General features: G+C 31.7%; 1 protein-coding gene across 2 annotated transcripts in view; it reads left to right on the plus strand.

Annotated features, from left to right (window-relative positions):
* The first annotated feature begins 4,857 nt into the window (after positions 1-4,857).
* The window catches only part of Cerk (Ceramide kinase), a 29,346-nt gene continuing 12,980 nt past the window's right edge, over positions 4,858-21,223 (plus strand). Inside the window, exons 1-5 of one of the 2 annotated variants that reach the window (XM_035377474.2) lie at positions 4,858-5,128; positions 6,844-7,125; positions 10,636-10,764; positions 18,519-18,582; positions 20,637-20,857. In XM_035377474.2, coding sequence (XP_035233365.1) covers positions 4,999-5,128; positions 6,844-7,125; positions 10,636-10,764; positions 18,519-18,582; positions 20,637-20,857 — 826 coding nt within the window. In that variant the 5' untranslated portion in view covers positions 4,858-4,998. Of the gene's footprint in view, positions 5,129-5,395; positions 5,628-6,843; positions 7,126-10,635; positions 10,765-18,518; positions 18,583-20,636; positions 20,858-21,223 lie in introns of those variants that run through there. The other variant, XM_035377475.2, reaches the window with a different exon arrangement.

The following is a 21,223-nucleotide window of genomic DNA, read 5'->3' on the forward strand; positions in this document are numbered from 1 at the left end:
CTTGAAATAACCAGTGACAAGAAAGTAAAAGTATTGGGAATTAATTGGAACAACTCTAGTGATACATTTCATTTTTCGGTATGCAAATAAGTGATAAAGAGTTTACTAAGAGGACTATTTTATCAGAGGTAGCCAAAATCTTTGATCCAATAGGATGGTTAGCGCCAACAATAATATACGCGAAAATATTATTACAAGAGTTATGGAACTTACAGCTGGGTTGGGATGAACTCGTTGATAAGAGAATAAGTAGAAAATGGAAGCGTTTCTATCTAGAATTGCCCTTACTTTCAAGCTTACAATTTCCGAGGTATGTCTTGAGTCCGAAGACAGTAGTTATAGAAATCCATGCTTTCTGCGACGCTTCAGAAAAGTCTTATTGTGCAGTCATCTATCTCCGAACAATCAACCTTGATTCGTCAGTCAAAGTTAGCCTTCTGACATCGAAAGCCAGAGTAGCGCCCTTAAAAACCCAGTCTCTTCCGAGACTAGAGTTGTGTGCTGCGTTACTTTTAACCAACCTCTTACATGCAGTATTATCATGCATAGAACTGCCTATTAACAATATTTACGCATGGACCGACTCGCGGTTACATTGGCATGGGTTTCGTCCGAACCTCGCCGTTGGCTACTTTTTGTGGCAAATCGAGTTGCAAAAATCCAGGAAGCTGTTCCAGGTATTCAATGGAATTATGTTGCTGGGAAACAAAATCCTGCAGACTGTGGGACCAGAGGTTTTATTCCATCAGAATTCTTACAATGTGAGTTATGGATGAAGGGACCGTAGTGGTTAAACGAACCCCTAATTCATGTACAGGAAAATTCAAGTGTAGAATTAGAGGGTGAAGTTATGTTGAAAGAATTGAAAAAGAGTTTCAGTTCAAATGTTTCCAAATTTGAAGAGCGTAGTGTGTTTTCAAGATTTTCATCACGGTTAAAGTTATGTCGAGTGTTAGCGTGGTGTTTAAGATTCAGAAATAGTTGTAGTAAGAGTTACCTACAGAGCGTATAAAGGGTTATTTATCTACTGAAGAATTCTGTGAAGTTACTTCTATGATTGTTAGGATTGTGCAAAGAGCCGAATTTCCAGAAGAATTATTCTGTTTAGAATCTGTTAAACCCTTAAAGACATCAAGTAAATTACTGTCTTTAAGTCCTTTCTTGGATTCCGCGGGAGTAATGCGTGTAGGCGGAAGGCTCAGAAACTCTACAGTTTCAAATAATCAGAAACATCCTATGATTTTACCTAAGAATCACAATGTTACGCGTTTAATTATTAAGCATTATCATGACACGTATCTTCACGCAGGTACGCAGCTACTCACTTCTGTCATACGACATAGATTTTGGATTGTAAATGCTAGAGATATTATAAGAAAGTGTATAAACCAATGTGTTATCTGCCGTAGAGTTAGAGCGCAGACTGCAACTCAGCTAATGGCAGATTTATCCGCTTCAAGAGTTACTCAAAGTAGAGCTTTTTCTCGTGTATGGATTGATTTAGCAGGACCATTTAACGTTAAATATCGTCCTGGTAGAGGAGTCAAAACCTTTAAGTGTTACGTATGTCTATTTATTTGTTTTACTACAAGAGCAATACATTTAGAATTAGTTGGAGATTTTTCAACAAAATCATTCCTCGTGACACTTAAGCGATTTATAGCTCGTAGAGGCAAACCGTGTGAAATTCACAGGGATTGTGCAACGAATTTTATATGAGCTAATAAAGAATTAAGGAAAGCCTTGTCTACTGTTCAACGTGATGAACAGCTACAGGGTTATATTTCTTCAGAAAATATTAAATGGTTATTTAATCCTCCCTCTGCCCCTCATTTTGGAGGGCTTTGGGAAGCAGGTATCAAGTCTATGAAACATCACTTAAAAAGATGTTTAGGAACACTTACTTTAACATACGAGGAATTTTTGACATTAATAACCCAAATTGAATCCTGTCTTAATTCTAGGCCTTTGGTACCAGCTTCAAGTGATTGTAGCGACTTGGAGGCGATAACACCAGGACACTTTTTAACCGGAGCGGCTTTAAGCGCTATTCCAGAATCTAACCAAAGTCAAGAAACCATGAGCTGCAGTGATCGTTGGAGGAACGTGCAAAGGTTATTTCAACATTTCTGGAAGAGATGGAGCAGTGAGTATTTATCTAGGTTGCAGCAGAGACCCAAGTGGTGCAAGTTACAACAAGATCTGAAGGTTGGTGATATGGTTCTTATTAAGAACGAAAATCTACCTCCGATTAAGTAGAATTACTAAAGTGTATCCTGGTCTTGATGAGAAAGTTCGAGTGGTGAGTTTACGCACGTCCAATGGGGAAATAAAACGACCTATAGCAAAGCTATGTGCTTTGCCATTTAATTCCTGATTTAGAGACTTTAATTTTTATTTTCAGGTTTATTCAGTTCAACAGATTAAGTTTATTGTTTGAACCCCCTTGGGACTTCAAGGCTGCGGGTATGTTCGATGTTATGCAAATTGTATTTCTTTCTTTGTACCGAGGAGCGGCGCAGACGCAAATTTGTTAGGTTTTTAAAGCTCGCGTTTAGAGCTTTGAGGTTGCTGTGAATTACTGGAGTTTCAACTAAGCAGAGGTTCTTCTGAGTTTGTGTGGTAAGCCGCTACTGAAGTCTGAGGTTTCAATGTGGTCTTCGCCGTTCCTCAACCAACTTAATGTTTGAAAGTTAATAAAGAAGTTTCGGCCAACATTATGACTCTGAGGTTTCTTGGGTTCTATACTGAAGTAATATCAAGTCAATTTACAGTCCACTATTTTTAAACAACGGAACGTACATATATATATATTTATGCAGATTCTTCATTATTTAATTTCTTTAAATATAATTCAGAGCTCTAATATTTGGTGGCAACAATTTGAAAAGTGAACCGACATTTATAGCGAATCAACGCAAAATGCCAAAACGAAATTAATAGCCCCTTTGGACAAATAAACATCGAAAAAATGTGCATGTGTTCGAATATAATTTAGAGTAATAAACAACTAAAAGATATTTTATATGCAACTTCTCATACTATAACACAGAATGGGTGAAGGGAAGTTTCTAAAACTTTATACAAGTGATGAATATGAAAATAGCTTAATTCTAGGATGTAAAAGGTTAGTTTTAATTTTTCTTTAAATTTCCTTCCTTTTATTTAAACTTTCCTTTTATTTCAGAGCTAATTCACGTAAGAAATTTAAATACCAAAAATAGTCTGTGTAATGGCATTCTCTAATTGCCAAGCAGTTTTTTACAAATTGATTAAAATAAGGATTCTCATAAATTCCCCAAAACTTCACAATGTTTTTTTGTTTTGTTTTGTTTTGTTCGAATAGACATAGCACCGACAGACGCGAACTTTTCCTTCATTATTGAAACAAGGGAATTTAATGTTATTATTCTCTATTTGTCACTGCCATGACTAAGTCCCAAGAAAGTCTTTGGGTTTAATCCTAGCATACGGTACAGACGGGATTTGGCGACATTATGAAGAGCACTAAATGTAGTATTTGTGATTAACAGTAAACGAGTCGTTTTGGTATTAGCGACAGCTTTCAAAATCACGCCAAGACCGTACCTAGGATACTAGGATTTTACCAGTCTTTTAATTATTGTAAATGGATAGCTTATGTTTTATGAAAGAAAAGTATTTACAAAGAATATTGTTCATAATGAAATAATTAAATGACACACAAAATGAAAATTAGAATAAATTTTTACTTAAAGTTTTCTTTTTTTTCCCCTTTTCTTTTCATCCCCCCTTTTTTTTTTAGATTCCTATACTTTGCACCCATCCCAGTCACTGCATTTGTATTCAAAACACACACCTGGCCGGCATTACACCCAATAAGAAATTATTTATACATGCTACCCTCTGATTTCTCAACAGGTAATATGCTAGTCATTAATAATGCAAACTTCTGTTCTTGCTTTGTTATTAGTAGAATTTTGCAAATTGCATCTTTTAAAATTTGCATACTGGTCATGTATTCTGTTATATAGTCATCTTTCAGTACTTGTGTTAAAAATATTTTCATTTAATCTTCCATCTTCCTGTATTTCTACCATTTGTCTGTAGTACTTTGCAATTATGTTGTTTCAAAATTCTATAATTAATAGCTAATAATCCCTCTGTTTCAGAATATTTCGTTCTTCTGTGGAGGTCATCCGTCGCGATGTTCAGTAACGATATTTACTCATAAATATTAGTCGCTTCCGGAGATTGGGAAGGTGGTGGCGGTAAGAGATTCCTTTATAATTAGTTTATAAATAATTGATCACTTTATTTTTCTGTCTTATTATGGGTTCTTTTTTTCATAAATATGATAATTAATTAATTTCTTTAATCCAGAGACGGATTACAACTTTTAGAGGCACTAAAGCACTTAAAAGATTTTGGTGCCCCCATACATTTACGCTAATTTTTTCACCATTTCTTCTCTCTTGGTTCATGCATTTCATAGTAAAACTTGCTTCAAGAAATTTTTATAGTTCCCTCTTTCCTGAGTTCCTTAAGTACTTTTTTGTGGTGTCCCTTTCTTGAAAACCGTAAGAACGTGCTTATTTTGCTTAATCCTTTAATCTTTAGTAAAGCAGATGTTTAGTTAAAAAATTGCAGTTATTCATTAGAACAGCCTAGCCATTTATTAATTCACGTAGAAAAAGGAACATATTTGTTTGCTAGTTCTGAGTCCACTGTATTAAAGTTATACCTGAATCCACAGATGTTTCTTGTAGAATGCGAGTTACTGATGAGTGCGCGTAAGGAATATTTGGAAACAGTCCCTTTTCAGCTGCGCAAACACATGCGTAAAAACAAGATCGATCGCGCAACATCAAGGGGAAAATGTTACGTCCACCCGTCATTTTCGCCATTCATTGAAGCACGTAAAAAAATTAGCAGTCAGCTGCTTCTCCCTTTCTAGTCTTGCCAGAGAGTGCTTTCGCACCGACTGCGGATATTCTTGATGTGTCTCAGCGCAAAAGAATGGCTTTACTTGTTAACCACTTAAATAGGAGTTTCATTCTAAATGGAATCTTTTCTACCAAAGGTTGTAGAATACATTTGATTTTGACGAAAGAGAATATTTCGTGGGAAGTTGAAAATGAACCAAAATGTAAGTAAACTTTCAAGTTTAAAATTTTCTTCAAATAAATGGAATATTTCCCTAAAAGCGGTGTAAATTTGAAATTATAGTACCGGCTTCTCAGATATCAGTTCTAGTTCCGGTACGCGGATGATAACAGGGCGCACGAGATAAACAAACATTCTGTCATGTTACCTTTACATTCGTTATTTATGGAATGGAATAACCAATGAACATTCACAAGTGTTATGTCATTCCTGTTATCTTTCGTAGCATTGTAATCCTATATTTCAGAATGTAAACGATTGAGTGTATTTTTTAGCGGTATCTTTCCGAAAAGCATTTGTATAAACTTAACAACACTTGCAGTAATAGCTCGTAACTTAAAACAATATGACCTTGATATTATTTTTCTAATCAATACAACATTTGAATTTTTTAAAATGAATGTCTTCATATAAAAATCTTAGAATTTTAGAGAATCCTCATTAAAGTGTATTTTCAATTGTAACAGTGTTGCAATTTAAAAGTAATTACTGTTTAATAATATATTTAACGTAAATAAAAAAGCGCTGCATTCATGGCGAAATTGCGCGGATTTGTCTCTTGCCTATTCAGTAACAGAAGGCTAGTTTTTAGTTATTTATGATTGAAATGCATCACTTTTATTATTAACAGTTTTTATGGAATGGTTGAAATATTTTCATAATAGAATATACTGAATATTTAAAATAAAATCATGTTAAAATCTAAATAACAAATTTTATCTGAAAACAAGAATTATAGTAACGTATAATATTGGAAATTAAGTGAAATTTTTTTAATCAAAATCCCCTTTCATAGGGTTTTAATGAAAAGTTAATGTAAGTTTTAAGTGTTAAAAATATGTTTTATTAGCTTCAGTATTGTTCTTTATATATATGTTTTCTTTGTATTTACTTATTTGTATGTTTTTTTTAGTTTTAATCTTGATTATTCTAAATACATAAGAAATGTTTTAATTTGAAAGCTTTCTTAATTTGATATGGCCCAGTTGTTTTTTGGAATAAATATTAGCTTGTTATCCTCTGAAATTTATAATTTATTTAGTTCCTTTCTTAATTATATTCTAAAAGCATTATTGTGTTATTTTGGATAAAATTCTGCATTGTATGTAGCAGGGCAATACTTTGTGGTATATTTTTTTTAAAGTTTTTTTTTTTTTTTTTTTTTTTTAAATAAGAGTAAATTATCTGTGAAAATGTAAGTAAACTAATAAGTTTTTATGTGACTGCAGATAACTTTGAAATGCTTTTTTCCATTAACAATAATTATCTGAGAAAAATACCAAAATATTTTCCTCAGTAGTTTGGTTGGCAACTTGTTTTAACACTAAAAATCTTCAAAATTCCATTGAGTAATGTTTAGTTTTAATTGATAATATCATTTAGATATGTTCTGTGGTATGGTACCAAAGTCTTTTTGACTCTGTATTGCTATTGGGAAAGTATCAATATTTTTGATAATATAGTAATAGTACTTAATTACTCAAATCTAAAGATGTGTTAAAACTTTTTACATTTCCACATTGAAAATCATTTCTACATTTAATACTTATTCCATTTTTCATTTTTCTTGTTAATTTTATATTGATGTTCATTTTTTAAACTGTGGAATAAGTAAAATATTCAGTTTTTAAGTTTATTATTTAAATGATTTTTCTAACAGAAAATATTGTCATTTAATGATATTTTTTCCCTCCCCAGCACAAACTGTTATTCCTTTGGGACGTTTAGTTAGTGTCACTCCTTGTGATTGTTCAGGTTTCAGACAACCAAAACCTTCACAATGTAGTTACTGCAGGCATCAGCCAAACAATATCACCAATTCAGGGTCTGGACTGCTGTCAACGCATGCAAAATCAATGAAGTTGCATTTTGCTGTGCCCTTTGGTAGACATATGTGGAAGTTAGAAAGTCAGATCTTTAGACCACTTGAAAGCACAAGATTAAAAGATTGGATCGATTCCATACAGGATTCTCTTTCAGGTAAAGTATATTAAAAGTAACAAAAATTTAATGTTTTGCAATCATATGTAATTTCAGTATGAAAAGTATACACACATGAACTAAAATCTTAATTACATTAAAATCTCTTTGTTGGTTATGAGGGGTTGAGAATGTAATAAAAATTATAAAATCCAACTTTTTACTCATTCCTCCAGTTCCTATACTTATATTTAGTAAAATGTTTTACTTGTTATAAAAAGTAAAATGCAATATGTTTGACGCCTGTAGGATGAAAATTGATTGAGATATTCAATATTAAAAATTCAAGATCATATTCAGCATCATATGCAAGCTGAAGAGCAAAATGTTCCGTTTATACGAAACTAAAAATTAAAAGTTGTTTACAAAATGGTTTCTGGTATTGAAGAGGATAAAAGTTTACAATTGGGTGCCCTTTCTTTTTTGGTACCAGGAAGGCGCAATTTCGATATGGCCGCTACACAAAACCAAAATAAGAAGTCAAAGAATTGCACAAACTCTGTATCCATGTACACATCGATCTGTTTTCATTTTAAAAAATATCCTAGAATTGCACAAACTAGGCATTGCACACTGCCTTAAATTTGTCCATGTACACATCAATCTATTTTCATTTAAATAAAATCAGGAAGCTGAAACAAAGTTAAAACTATCATGGTAACCAAAAGTAAGGTTTCATCCCAAAATTAAAAAAAAATTGTCGCTAATCGAAGGGGCACCCAATTCTATACTAGAGCCTTGAAGAGATTAAATGATGAGCAGCTGAATGCGGATTGTTGTAAAAAGTATTGATCAGTAAAAAATATTCATAATGGAGATCATATTCATAGAATCTTATTCTTATCATAGTTTAGAAAATATTGGCAGGTTTCAATCTTGGCGAGTAGTCAACTTATATTTGCATTAATTAAAAATGAAACTTTTTGTATCGTAATGAATTTTTATGATTATCACGTTATGATTCTAAAGTAATAAAACTTCATGGGAATATTAATAATGTATTTTTATAAATTGCTTGTAGGAAAGTTCTTTTTACATACTAAGTATACAAAATTATACATGAAGACATTAGTAAATAACAAAAAAATATCATTGAATAGCATTTAAAGAGGGAAAAAAAACCTTGAATTATTCAAATTTATTTATTAAATGACCCGCTAGTACAAACTGAAAATGGTGTCTAATAATGCCAATTTTGAATTTAAGCATCTCTTATTTTATAAAACTTTTTGTGTTTTACTTTTTATAATAATAAGTAGAAATTTTCCTAAGCATTGGAACTGGATCAGTGTGTGAGAAGTTAGATTCTGTAATTGATTTCTTTTAATTAAAAAATACCAAGACATCAATATTTGCATCATTTAACATATTTTGATCACTAAGTAGGTGTCTACAAGAAATTGTTGTGAGAATGCAGGCCAGTTAAGGGCTTTTCTAGACATGGTGTATATACATATTTACATATTAATTTTAAAGCAAATATTGCAACTTTTTATTTTAATTAACATAAATATAAACTGTATATGTTATGTAAGAACAGTTATCATGTGGAAGCCTCCCATGCTCTTAGGTAGACCTTGGGTTAAACCAATAGCTCTTATTTTTCTTGAATATATTTTTATGGATTCTTAAAAGTACAAATCAATGAGTATGCATCTTCTGTTCTTTATGCTGATGCACAGTTTCATTTTTATAGTCTTGCGTATGAAATATCTTCAATACGTTTGTTTCTTATTTTTGAACGTTAAAAGAATTGGTAACAAATGTTTAAATGTACATTTACGGTTACTCGTTTTTTGTTATGAAATTGAATACCATCGAGTTAAAAATGTAATGGAGAAGTACTATTTATTAATGCTTTTGTGCCATTATTAAGTGAACAGCATTTTTTGTATGTAAGGAGAAGAATAAAAAACAGTAATAAATATTAATCATAATTGATGAGGTGCACTCTCTAAGAACCATCATAGCACATACATTTTAGAAGACCCTGAATTTTAATTTCACCAGCTGCTAATTGACTATAAATGTACAATTATTAAAAAAAAAAAGAGTTATTTGGAATAGAAATTTAGGTACTTTAGCTGATATCTACCAGTGCACCATGGACAATCTATTGGTGCCTTTTGGCTGTAAAATATATTTTTTGATGCCAGCAGATTGATGAAACAGGTTTCTTGATTTCCAGCAGGTATTGTCAAATGCAGTCTATCCTCCACATAAGTTCTACTAAATAAGAACACAAATGATATGTCAGAATTCCCAGTTCTTATTGTGAAGTTTTTTTGCCGGTTAACATTGTATTTTTATTGCATATCTTCCATCATGTACAGTTTCATTGTGTGAGAATTAGAACATTCATGATTTTTTGGCAAAGTACCATATACTGGAAGTAATGCATTTCTTTTGCATCAAATAGTAACTATCTGATACAAAATGCAGTAAAAATTGAGATGAATGTTTGGTCCCGAAAACTTCCTATTGGGAAAGAGTTGTGAGAAAAATAATAAATGCAGATATCTGCTTGTGCCAGTTGGTCTTGACATTAATATAAATAAATAAATATACCCAAAAGGTCAGTGGGCCAGCCACAGCATATTTGTGAAGGGCAGGGGAGAACCATCCTAAGCTATCATATGCATCAGTGAAGTGTTAACAAAAAGATTTTTAAGAAAATATGAAGGCATCCAGAACGGCTTCTGAGCTTGCTGGAATCAGTTAGTGGAGTGGGTATCCTTGCATCTCGAACAGTGGGGTACCAGGTATTATATAACTACTGAAAGTACAAGTGAAAGTTATTTATAAAACTGTTGTCTATAATGCTTATTGAAATAAAGGCTATGATATTCCTTACTATTGTTCAAGTATATAATATATGCGATTTCAAGAATCGATATTAGTTGATTTCAGTATGATGGAACTTCAAATGAAATGATACAAATGTGGACGGGAACAGCTTTATATGTGTTAAGTTTGTGCTGTTAGTTTGGTATCTTATGATAAACTTTTAAACTTAAAATTGGTGGAAACAAGAAAATTGTTTAAATAAATTAAAGTCTTTTTCAATCAAAAAAGAAAAAAAAAAAAAAAAAAAGGTGGTGGCTGCGTTTTCATTTTACAAGTCTGTTTTTGGAGAATTATCTTGAAAAATAAATGAGTGTCATATAATTAGCTGAATTTAGCTGCTGACTAACAGAAGTTCACTTAAAAGCAGAAGTCTCATGCCATGAATGGTCAAAGATATAAATACTGGGCTGTTTTGTGCATTGCATCTTCTTTTTTTAATGTTAATATGTTGAATGTACCTTTTTTAAAAAATCTACATTGAATTTTGCATGAAATCCTCCAAACGAACTTGATGTTTAATTTAATTCATTACATCTTAGACAGAAATTTCATTTAAAAGTATAACATTTCATTCAAATACACTGTTTTTTTTTTTAAACTGGGTTAATTTTTTTCCATTATGTCTTTTTTATTGCTAATGAGAAACATTTTAATATGTTTCAGAATTAAATCGCCCAAAAAGTCTCCTAATCTTCATAAATCCATATGGAGGAAAGAAGAAAGGAGTGAAAATTTTTGAAAGAAAAGTTTCACCCCTTTTTCATTTAGCTGGTATTGAATCTCATGTTGTAGGTATGGAATAAAAGAGTGGTATTAAAAATTTTTTGTTCTCTTCATGGTAATTTTATTATTTAGAGATTTATTTTCTTATGCTAGGTTGATTGGTATAATTAATAAAAGTTACAGCATTTGTTTTATAACCAAATACTTGTTTTAACTTCTGTAAAATATCTTGCTGCTATTTATTAAGTGCATATCTATTTTTTCTTAGTGGGTAGCCAGACTAAATACACAGTCCAGTCACATTAATGTGACCACCACCTACTTTTGACATCAACGTGAAGTAACCAATCTCAGAAGGTAGGTGGCAGTACATTGCAGTGGAGTATATATATACAGTCAAAAGTCGTTAATTCGGACACCCATAATTCGGAATGATCTATAATCCGGACATCAAAACTAAAAACTTTCTGCGCATGCGCCGCGTTGACACATGCGCAGAGGCGTTCACGCGTGGGCGTAAGACCTTTTACGACTGCGCATATGAGTGTGCGCAAGTGCAGAATACGTTTTCGCGCGCGCATTTTATGTATAATGGACGTATAAGCTAAATAATTATCTATTTCAGTTAATGTTGATGATTGCGTTGTTCCTTAATTTTCGAATTGCATCCGGCTTATTATTTTTTGCAGACTGTAAAAGCAATTTTATAAAAGTAAGCTTAAACTTTCGATTATATCAAATAGAATTTCCGATATATATTTGTTAATATGTAAAGGATCTAAAGCGAAAGTATGTTTTGAAATCCGAAATCTGTTTATCAATTTCACGCTGCTCGGCGGGTGGGCGCGTAATGAATTGGAAGCTGATTTGTCAGCACTATCCTTATCTTCAGCGCAGATGTTTTTATTTTATTTGGCTTATAATTCCTTACCAAATGTAGTATTTCATCTCGATATGCTTCGTCTTTGATATGATTTAAAACAAGTTCCTCGTCATTATAATTCGCTTCCGATAGCGAAGAAAAGTGACAGAGGTTATTGAAAACAAAAAAATTTCGATTGACAAATTAGTCGGTATTCTTGACACAGTAATTATAGGACTTGAACGGCGGAACTTTGTAACTGAACAAGAAATTATGTCTGTTTAATAGAATTAAAGAGAAAGTATTATCACATGAAACGAAGCAAAACTTAAACAACTTACATTGAAAGAAATGTTTAATAAAGTAAACAAATAAATATTAAGCTTTTTCTTTTTGCAAATTTTGATACCCTTTAGATCATAATTGTTCTTTATTTCATAAATTACGGTTTGATATTTTTAATTTTATAATTTCTGCATGCCATCTTACGAGATTTAAACTGATGATCTATAATCCGGAAAAATCGATAATCCGGAATCGCCGAAGTCCCGACGAGTCCGGATTAACGACTTTTGACTGTAAAGGGTGTCTAAAGGCCCGTCCACACGACTACACTCGAAACGTAGCTGACGAACGAGCTTTTACGTTACCAGCGAAAAAGCATCCAAATGAGTATGCTTGCGAAGAGTGCATTTAACCAATAGGATTTTTTTGTGCAAAAATCACATGGTGCTGTAATATAGCATCAACCGAGCTGTATCTTATTACTTCGCTATGCTTCTATATGTTTGCGGCAAGTTGTCCGAATCAGATGATTTTTTGATAGCTGAAACTTTACATCATTAAGCAGAGGCAAAAACGCAAAAAATTGGCAAGAATGGATCCAAAAGATTTATTTAGAGCAACCTGTTAAAAGAGATTTTTTTCTTTACTGCCTCGCTTGCGAAATGAATATCCGGAATTATCAAATTCTTACGATTATTCGCAATATCCATATATCTTGTTCAAATTTTCAGTCGTTAATAAAATAATTTTTATTCATCCACTCATTATTCAAATACAATTTTTTAAACATGTAGTGGATAACACTTGATGTTAATACAACTTTTTCACATATTAAAATTTTTAATTAAAAAAAATTCTGTTTGTATTTTTAATTTTTTGTATTTTTAAAATTTTTTTTATGTATTACTTGTTTTTTAATTACTTCAGGATGAGTATTGACCAGTTTGACAAACTTGCAGATTCTATATTGTATGAAAATTAGGATTTATAAAAGTGGTTTGGAATACAGTATATAAAGAGAATTAAATTACTTAATTCTCTTTATATACACCATTCACAATATAATAAAATGAACTTAATATTTTTTAAACTCACCCTTCCTTGGTCTTTTGTTTTTCTTTTTATGTATTTTTGAATTTAGAATAAGGTTCAAACTTTGGACAGTTTATGAGAAATTATGTGCATGATAAATATGCAATAAAGTAAAAATAAAGAGATAATTTATAAATGATATAAGATAGAGATGCAGATATATCATTACATAAGGGTTCCTATTTGCAATGCACATTTTTAAACTAAATTAAAAACAATAATAATAATGAATAAAATAAGAAATGAAAACAATAATAATAGGTAAAATAAGAATATAATGATTCATGATTAAATATAAGAAACACGTTTCAAAATGAGAAAAGCTAACTGAATTATATACTGTCTAGGGGTGAGGTTCAAACTTGCCACCTTTCCATTTGTAATGCAGCGCGGTGACCACTCAGCTGTCTGTGATAGCAGTGTTTGTAAAAAATAATGTAACAAGTAGAAGTCACTGCAAAGGTAAATTGATTAATATTCAATAAATGATTGCCGTATGACCCAAGTTGTAACTTTGCTCCAAAATTTCATAATTGTATTTTATTGAATACTCTTTCACAGTCAACTGCTTTACTTTAGAAGTTGTTATATTGCAGAAGTTAGTTTTTGGTGTATTTAATATTGGGATATTTATAGAGCTTTTTATGACACATGATATAGGGAATATTTATAATAATTAAGGAGAATTTTGTAAGGCAGAAACTTTCATTTCGTAGAAACTGTAATTTATTTAGATTCCTATTACTTATGGTGTTATAAAAAGGTGAAGCATATGGATATGCTGGTTGGTTGGATCAGTGCTTTATAAATATACAGTTTTCGCCTTTAATGTGAATTTAAAATTTATGCCAATATTTGGGAAATGTGAGGATGGCGTGAACAATGCTGATTATTTTATTGCTGTATACAGTTACGATATTTCTAAGCAAAAACTCGTCTCTGTTTGGTTCTGATGACATATTGAAATGGGTAAGCAAGAAGATTTTCCTATTATGACATGCGATAAGAACTCCGTCGGCTATTGGCTGTTTGTTCACGTTATGGACGTAAAAGCTGAACAGGCGTGAACTCAGTTTTACGTCTTCTGCATAATGCAAATTTACGCCAGCGGGAAAAAATTGTGTCAATTACGCCACGAGCGTACTCGTGTGGATGGGCCTTAAGAGAATCAGAAAGCATTGCAATTGTTGCCGTAATGCTAGAAATGGAGCAATTTATGTGGCCTCCAAAACGGCATGATCATTGGCTTTCTGGCACTATCTGAAATCAGTGATGTAGCAAATGTGGTGCACCCCAGGCCATAGATGACAGAGGTGAATGATAGTTGTGGAGATGCGTTGGGGCAAAAAGACATGCAACTGTTGAGCAACTGACCACCCAGATAAACCAAGGGGCTACCCATAGTATCTCCTCAACAATGTTCTAATGAATGTTGCTGCATGTGGGCCTCTGCAGCAGATGCCTGGTTAAAGCATCTATGCTGACTGCAGTTCGTTGGCGACAAATGCTGGAATTGGCATGCCAGTGCTGCAAGTGGATATCCACTGAGTGGTGACAGGTGTCTTTTTCCGATGAATCACATTTTATGCTCCATCAGACTGATGGATATTGGCATATGTGGCATGAAACATCAGAAAGCAAACACCCTACAATGATTGCCAGAAGGGTCTAAGCTGGAGGAGGGAGCAATATGGTCTGGGGAATTTTTCATGGCATTCTTTGGGTGCACTCATCATTGAAGAAGGCCCGATGGATCAACAGAATTACACATCTGTCCTTGCGGACTATGGCTACCCCTACATGCGAATTGTTTTTCCTCGGCATGATAACATCTACCAGCAGGACAATGCAAAGTGTCATACAGCTCCTAATATACGTGCATGGTTTGAAAAGTACCAGGATAAGTTTACCATACTCTCCTGACCAGTAAACTCCCGGGACTTATACCCAATTGAGAATCTACGGGACTACCTCAATTAGGTTGTTCACGCCATGGATCTTCAGCTTCATAAACTAGTGCAGCTGTCCATTGCACTGGAGTCAGCATGGCTCAACATCTCAGTGAACACCTTCAAGAACCTAACTGACTCTCTTCCTGCATGTCTTGCAGCGGTCCACTCTGTAAAAAGTGGTTCTGGCTTTTGATAGGTGGTCACTTTAATGTGACTGTGTATATGCAAGTGCTCAAATAGGTCCATTTGCACACCTCATAAAAGATATTGCCTTGCACTGCATACCTCATGTAACATCGTAACTCATTATTATTCAATTTTCATTTTTATTGATCGTAATTACATTTATAATGCATAAATTTAAATGAATTTTATCGTGTGGCAAAACTGCCATGAAATTGCTTCAAGACAGAGGAGATTTTCTCAAAAAAAGATTTTGTTTGAATGATCACCAAATGAAATAAGGTTTTCTTCAACACTAAAATGGTCCTGCTACTCACCATCATTATAGGAAAAGCAAGGATTGTGAACCCAAATAATATGGTTTGAATGATCCTCTGTTCAATTGATACAATATATGTGATTTTAAGAATCAATATTAGTTGACTTCAGTAAAATTAAGCTTCAAATGAAGCAACACAAATGTGGACTGGAACAGCTTTATGTGTGTTACGTATGTGTTGTTACTTTGATATCTTACCTTAAAATTAAAATCAGTGAAAGCAAGAAAATTGTTTAAATAAAGCCTTTTTACCAAAAGAAAAAACATGTTGACTATGTTTTTCCACTACAATTGGGTTTTTAAAGAATTGTTATGAAATAAATGAGTATTGCATTGAAGCAAAATAAATTTGTATTGGGAATATATATTTATATAATTATATAAAATTATATTTCTTATATTATCAGTTTCATAAATTTTATTGTGCGTATATATTTATATAATTATATAAAATTATATTTCTTATATTATCAGTTTCATAAATTTTTATTGTGCATATATATTAGATTATATTTCTTATATTAGCAGTTTCATCATTAAGTCATTTCTTATATTAGGTCAAGGATAGATTTCAAGCTGTGTATTTGATTACGATTTGGTTTCTAATGTTACATTTTGAGTAATATTTTTTATGTATTTTGATCAAGTGCTTAAGTTTTATAGATTTATGTATTTGATTCTAGTGTGGTAACTAAATGAATAATTGTATAAAAATATTTAGTTTAAGTTTTGCATCCATAAAAATAAAATGCATAGTATTCTTATGTATAGATGTATGTGTTCATGTATGCATGTGTTATATGTGCATATGTATGTATGTGTACACACATACATTCATATATATGTATACATATATGCATACATACGTTTCTGAATCCTGTCCCAATAATAGAAGGATACCATTAGAATTTTATGTGCTTAAGTAAAAACTGAGAGTCACACTTTTTTTAAAAGGCTTGAAACTATTAAAATCTAGGTTTTGATTTTGAGTTCATGTTGCAATTTAAGTAAATTATTTATTAAGAATATAAAGTTTAGAATTTATTGTGAGTTGTACAGAAAACATAGTTTTAATTTGGAATTGGCTCCCACTTGTGGCATGCAGACCAAGCTAGTATTTTCAGTGCTGAATGATCAGTACTGTTGGTCTCTCATATAAATTTAACATATTAATAATCCTAACCTAGATATACCATTATTTAAGAATAGCTTGTGAGAGTAACTTAATATGCTTTGCAAATCCTGTTGTTACCTATATTTGGAGCCAGTCTAGAATTTAAATATGAGCCTACTGTTCATAGCAAGTATTTTGCGAAGCAAATCTGTAACTAGGTAATAACCCTAAGGGCTTTGGAACCATAAAACTAACTAGATTATTTTTTTTAGGATGCCCATCTAAAATTTATTTTGTGGCACATTTTATTATTGTTAAGTAATACTAGTAAGTTTTAATTCTGTTCTTCACTGGACTGAATTATTCAGATTATGGCAAAGCACATGAGAAAAGGGATAGCTTTATGGAGGAATTGTTTGAGAAAAACTGGGTTGTAGTCATGCTACACATGTGAGAAAACTCCCATGTAGTTCGTCCATTCACCAGGATTTGAATTTGGATTGAGAACCAGTGCGTAGCTATTTTCTATCTCGGTTGCTGAAGGTTTGTATTCTTGAAATAGAATGCATTGAAAAACTGACAATAGAGGCAATAAAGACCTTTTTAGATAGATTTTGTTATATATATACACAACAATTATATTAATAGCATATATATATATGCTATTAATATAATTGTAAATATTAAAGTATTTATATAAATATTAATTATTGAAAAATAATTTGGTTTTGTTGATAATTTTTTGAATTATGTACTTTTGCTTTTGGGGGGGGAGACGAGGGTAATTTCTTATTCCTGATATCGTTTATTATAATAATTAGGGGTTTTCCAAGACTTTATACGTATGATTTTTCCTGAATTTTGAATGAATCTGCAAATTTTGGATTATTTTCTATTATAGTTGTAAAATTATTCCTAAATAATCTTTATATTACTTATTAATTATAATAGATGTGTTATAATTTCCATAAAAATTGACTGAAAAATAATCCAGTTCTCAAGTCCAATTTAGAAGATTCAACTTTGAATTACCCTTAGACTTGCAGAACTTCTAGAATATGAGAAAAAGTCATTTTTATTTACATAAAATTGCCCTTCATTAGTGCCGGATTTACATATAAGCTGCACATTGGGGGCCACCCCCAAAAATTGTACCATATGTCATATAAAAAAATTGACTCGTACCCCTCATAAAAGGCCGCATATCTCAAATAGCTTAGGATCTGGTCAAATCTAGATCCGGTCCTGTCCTTCATTGTCTGTCGGATACTAAGAAACAATTTTGATGTCAAACAATCCCTTTTTTTAATGTGTTACTTGGCAAAGAAATTCCATATGTATAATGTATAAAAACATTGTTCAATTAAATGGCAAACCTGACCTGAATTAATGGTGTTGAATAGTTTTTCAAAATATGATTAGTTTATAAATTTAAATTTCAACTAAAAAATGAATAATGTAAATTTATTTAAGTATTAGTTATGTGCAATTTAGTTATATTTGTGTTATTGCTTCATTTTTTTATCTACATCATTCTTTTCCCTTCCTCCTAAAACTGTAATATAAATCTTTGATTTTGAAGGTGTTAGCATAAATCCCAGGCCACATAAGGTTCGTGAATTATTGTTACTGTCATGACTACCCTCACAAAGTTTACTTTCTTCTGTCCAATAAATTTATTGCTCTAATTTGCAAGTCATAAATAAGCATAGGAGAATAACATTAAAGCAATGACAGTATATTTTAATATCAAAGCAGAAATTTCAGGACTGTTTCAAGTATTTAGTTGTTGAAATTTCTGATGGCATATTTTTAAAGATTTAGACTTTACTTTTTATAAAGTATGCATGGTTTATGCAAAATATGTTAACACTGAATATGCTTTTAGTATTTGCTATAATTAATGGTGTGAATAAAGTTTTTAGACAGTTGACACACACTGAATTCATTAAAATGCGTGAATTTTATTTTTGAGTTAGTATTCTTTATATAAATATATTGTGATTTTCTTTTCAGTGACTCAAAGAGCAAATCATGCTAAGGAAATGATAGAAGATATTGATATTCATAAATTTGATGGGTATGAAATTTATGTTCTGTATTTCTTGTTGTAGTATTATTTTAGTATATGTTAACTGAAAACTAAACTTTTCACAAGAAATATTTTTTTATACAGACCTTTTTTATTGTTATTTTATCTGTAATTTTTTCTTTTTTTCCCCAATACGCAAAATATTTTTTCACCTCTTTTTAGAATTTATTTTAATACAAGTGTTAACTTCTATATATATATATGCATAAAGTAAAAGCAAATGTATATGAAATTTCTTAAATTTAAACATATAATTGTTAGCAGATGCAGCAAACAATTGAAATCTGAATAAAACAAAGCAAATATTGAATATTTTTTTAAAATACTCATTAACCCAGGAAGACACGCGTGGGATGTATCAGCACCCCACGTTCAAACAAATTCGCTGGCATCTCCCCCTATAATCCGAAATGCTTAGGTCCATCAGTAGCTGCCTTCAAGGTCATGTTCTATACGTCTGTAGAGGAAACGGCAAATTCCGACCATTTATTCTTGTTTAAATAATAGTTTCAGGGTGTGCCGACACCCCACGTGCACTTTCGTGTTACTATTTTTCAGTGTGAGCCATGGCGTGTGCAAGTCTCTCTGTTCGGTCTTTTCCTCATTTAACGTATGATCAAGAAACGAAGAGACTTCAAAAATTATTAGAGGGTGTTTCGTCGGATGACGATTTGATAGAAGAAGAATTAGAAAATTCAGAAAATAAAGATATATTTAGTGATCATGAGTCTGAATCAGAAGAAGAGTGCGACTCTTCAGAAGACATTCCTTGGGCTCAAACTGACTATTTTATAGGAAAGGATAAAAATTAGCTCCAATAAGAAATTTATTTGAAAATTTTGTCAAGAATTGACAGAAATTATATCATGTAGGAGAATATGTGACTTTGTACGAAAAGCTAGAACCTTTTCGGGGACGATGCTCCTTTCGGCAGTATATACCTAAGAACCCTGCAAGATATGGTATAAAGATATTTGCTGTGGTTGATTCTAGAACCTTCTATGCTTTTCATGTCAGCAGGCAGAAGGGCCATACAAGATAGTTAGCAGTTCTAGTGAAACAGCAAAGCGTATCCTAGCTCCATTATACAAATCTGGAAGAAACTTTACCACAAACAATTGGTATACCAGTTATGAATTGGCCAATTTCTTACAAAAAATGATTTGATGAACCATAAAAAAGGGGAAAAAATACAATACAGGAGATGTTACATGTGCTGAAGGAAAAAAGAGAGAAAATCAAAAACTATGTATGAAGTGTAAAAAACATGTCAAAGAGCACTGTGAAACAGTAGATGCTTCATGTATATATTACAAGATATCTAATGCTTCTTGGGCCTAATTGATTTCAATATTAATAATATAACTTGTTGTTCATGTAATAATTCTGCATAATTTGGATTATAAGTGCATTCACAAATAAAAAACAAATATTTCTCTTAGAAATCAATGAATCCTAGACATCTGGAAAAAAATTATCTATTTGTTATTAATTTTAAAATTAGCATTATTTTAAGTTATTTTATGTAATAAATGTTGTAATTAATAAAGAATGCATTCTTTTACTGAATTGTAATAATATGTTTAATGTGTATGTCATTTAATTGCTTGGGGTGTGTTGACACCCCCCCCACGCGCGTCCTCCCGGGTTAAAAAACAAAGAGAAAACAACTCAGTAAACACAATTCAGAAAGTTTATATAATTTAAAACTTTATGCATAAACCAAAAAATATTTATAACTAAAGTTTAAATGATAAAATAAAGACAAATGCAAAAAGCTACTAAAAAGGTTGAACTTATTACCTAAAAGGAACTGGGAAATTGAACAGTATTACCACATTGTTTTTCCATTTTGATTCCTTAATGATTGTTCTGAAAAAGTTCCTTATTTACTTTGTTTATTTATGTAATGTATAGTATTATGTATGTAATACATATAAAGAGATACAATTATGTGTAAATGATTCTTGTCTACTATAAAGGCTGTCAGTATTAAAACTTTTTCTTTCATTTGTTAATTCTCATATTTTCCCCCCTTTCAGGATAATATGTGTTGGTGGAGACGGAATGTTTAGTGAAATTTTAAACAGTGTTGTACTCAAGACTCAGAAAGACAAAGGAATAGACGTTAATGATATTTATAATAATCTAATGGTTCCTAGGATTCCACTTGGAATAATTCCTGCTGGATCTACAAATGCTGCTGTTAACTGCATCACAGGATCTTGTGATCCAATTTCAGCCACTCTTCTCATTGTGATGGGTATATATATATATGTATATTACGTATATTTTTCTGTGTTTTAATTAAAAACTTGCCTTCATTTTATATTTTACAAATAAAGGTGTTTTCAACCGTATCAATTAGCAATAATTATCATCCTGCATTTCTTTCTGTAAGACAGCCCATTAATTTCAACTCTTCCACTTCTGAACATTATAACCAAGATTTAACTATGCTTGAGTTAGAGCATTTTATCAGAGACAAGGAGATCATGTCATGGTCCTGACAGTTTTAGTTTTTGCATGCTAAAACACCTACTCTGTAAGTCTTCAGCAGCTCTTTTTTTTCTTTTCAATAGAGTATGGAAAGAGCTTGTGTTTCCTAATGCATGGAGAAAGGCTTTTA

The sequence above is a fragment of the Stegodyphus dumicola genome, chromosome 5, assembly GCF_044657685.1.
Source record: "Stegodyphus dumicola isolate Sdum_Otavi_A_Nest chromosome 5, ASM4465768v1".
Classification (NCBI taxonomy): domain Eukaryota; kingdom Metazoa; phylum Arthropoda; class Arachnida; order Araneae; family Eresidae; genus Stegodyphus; species Stegodyphus dumicola.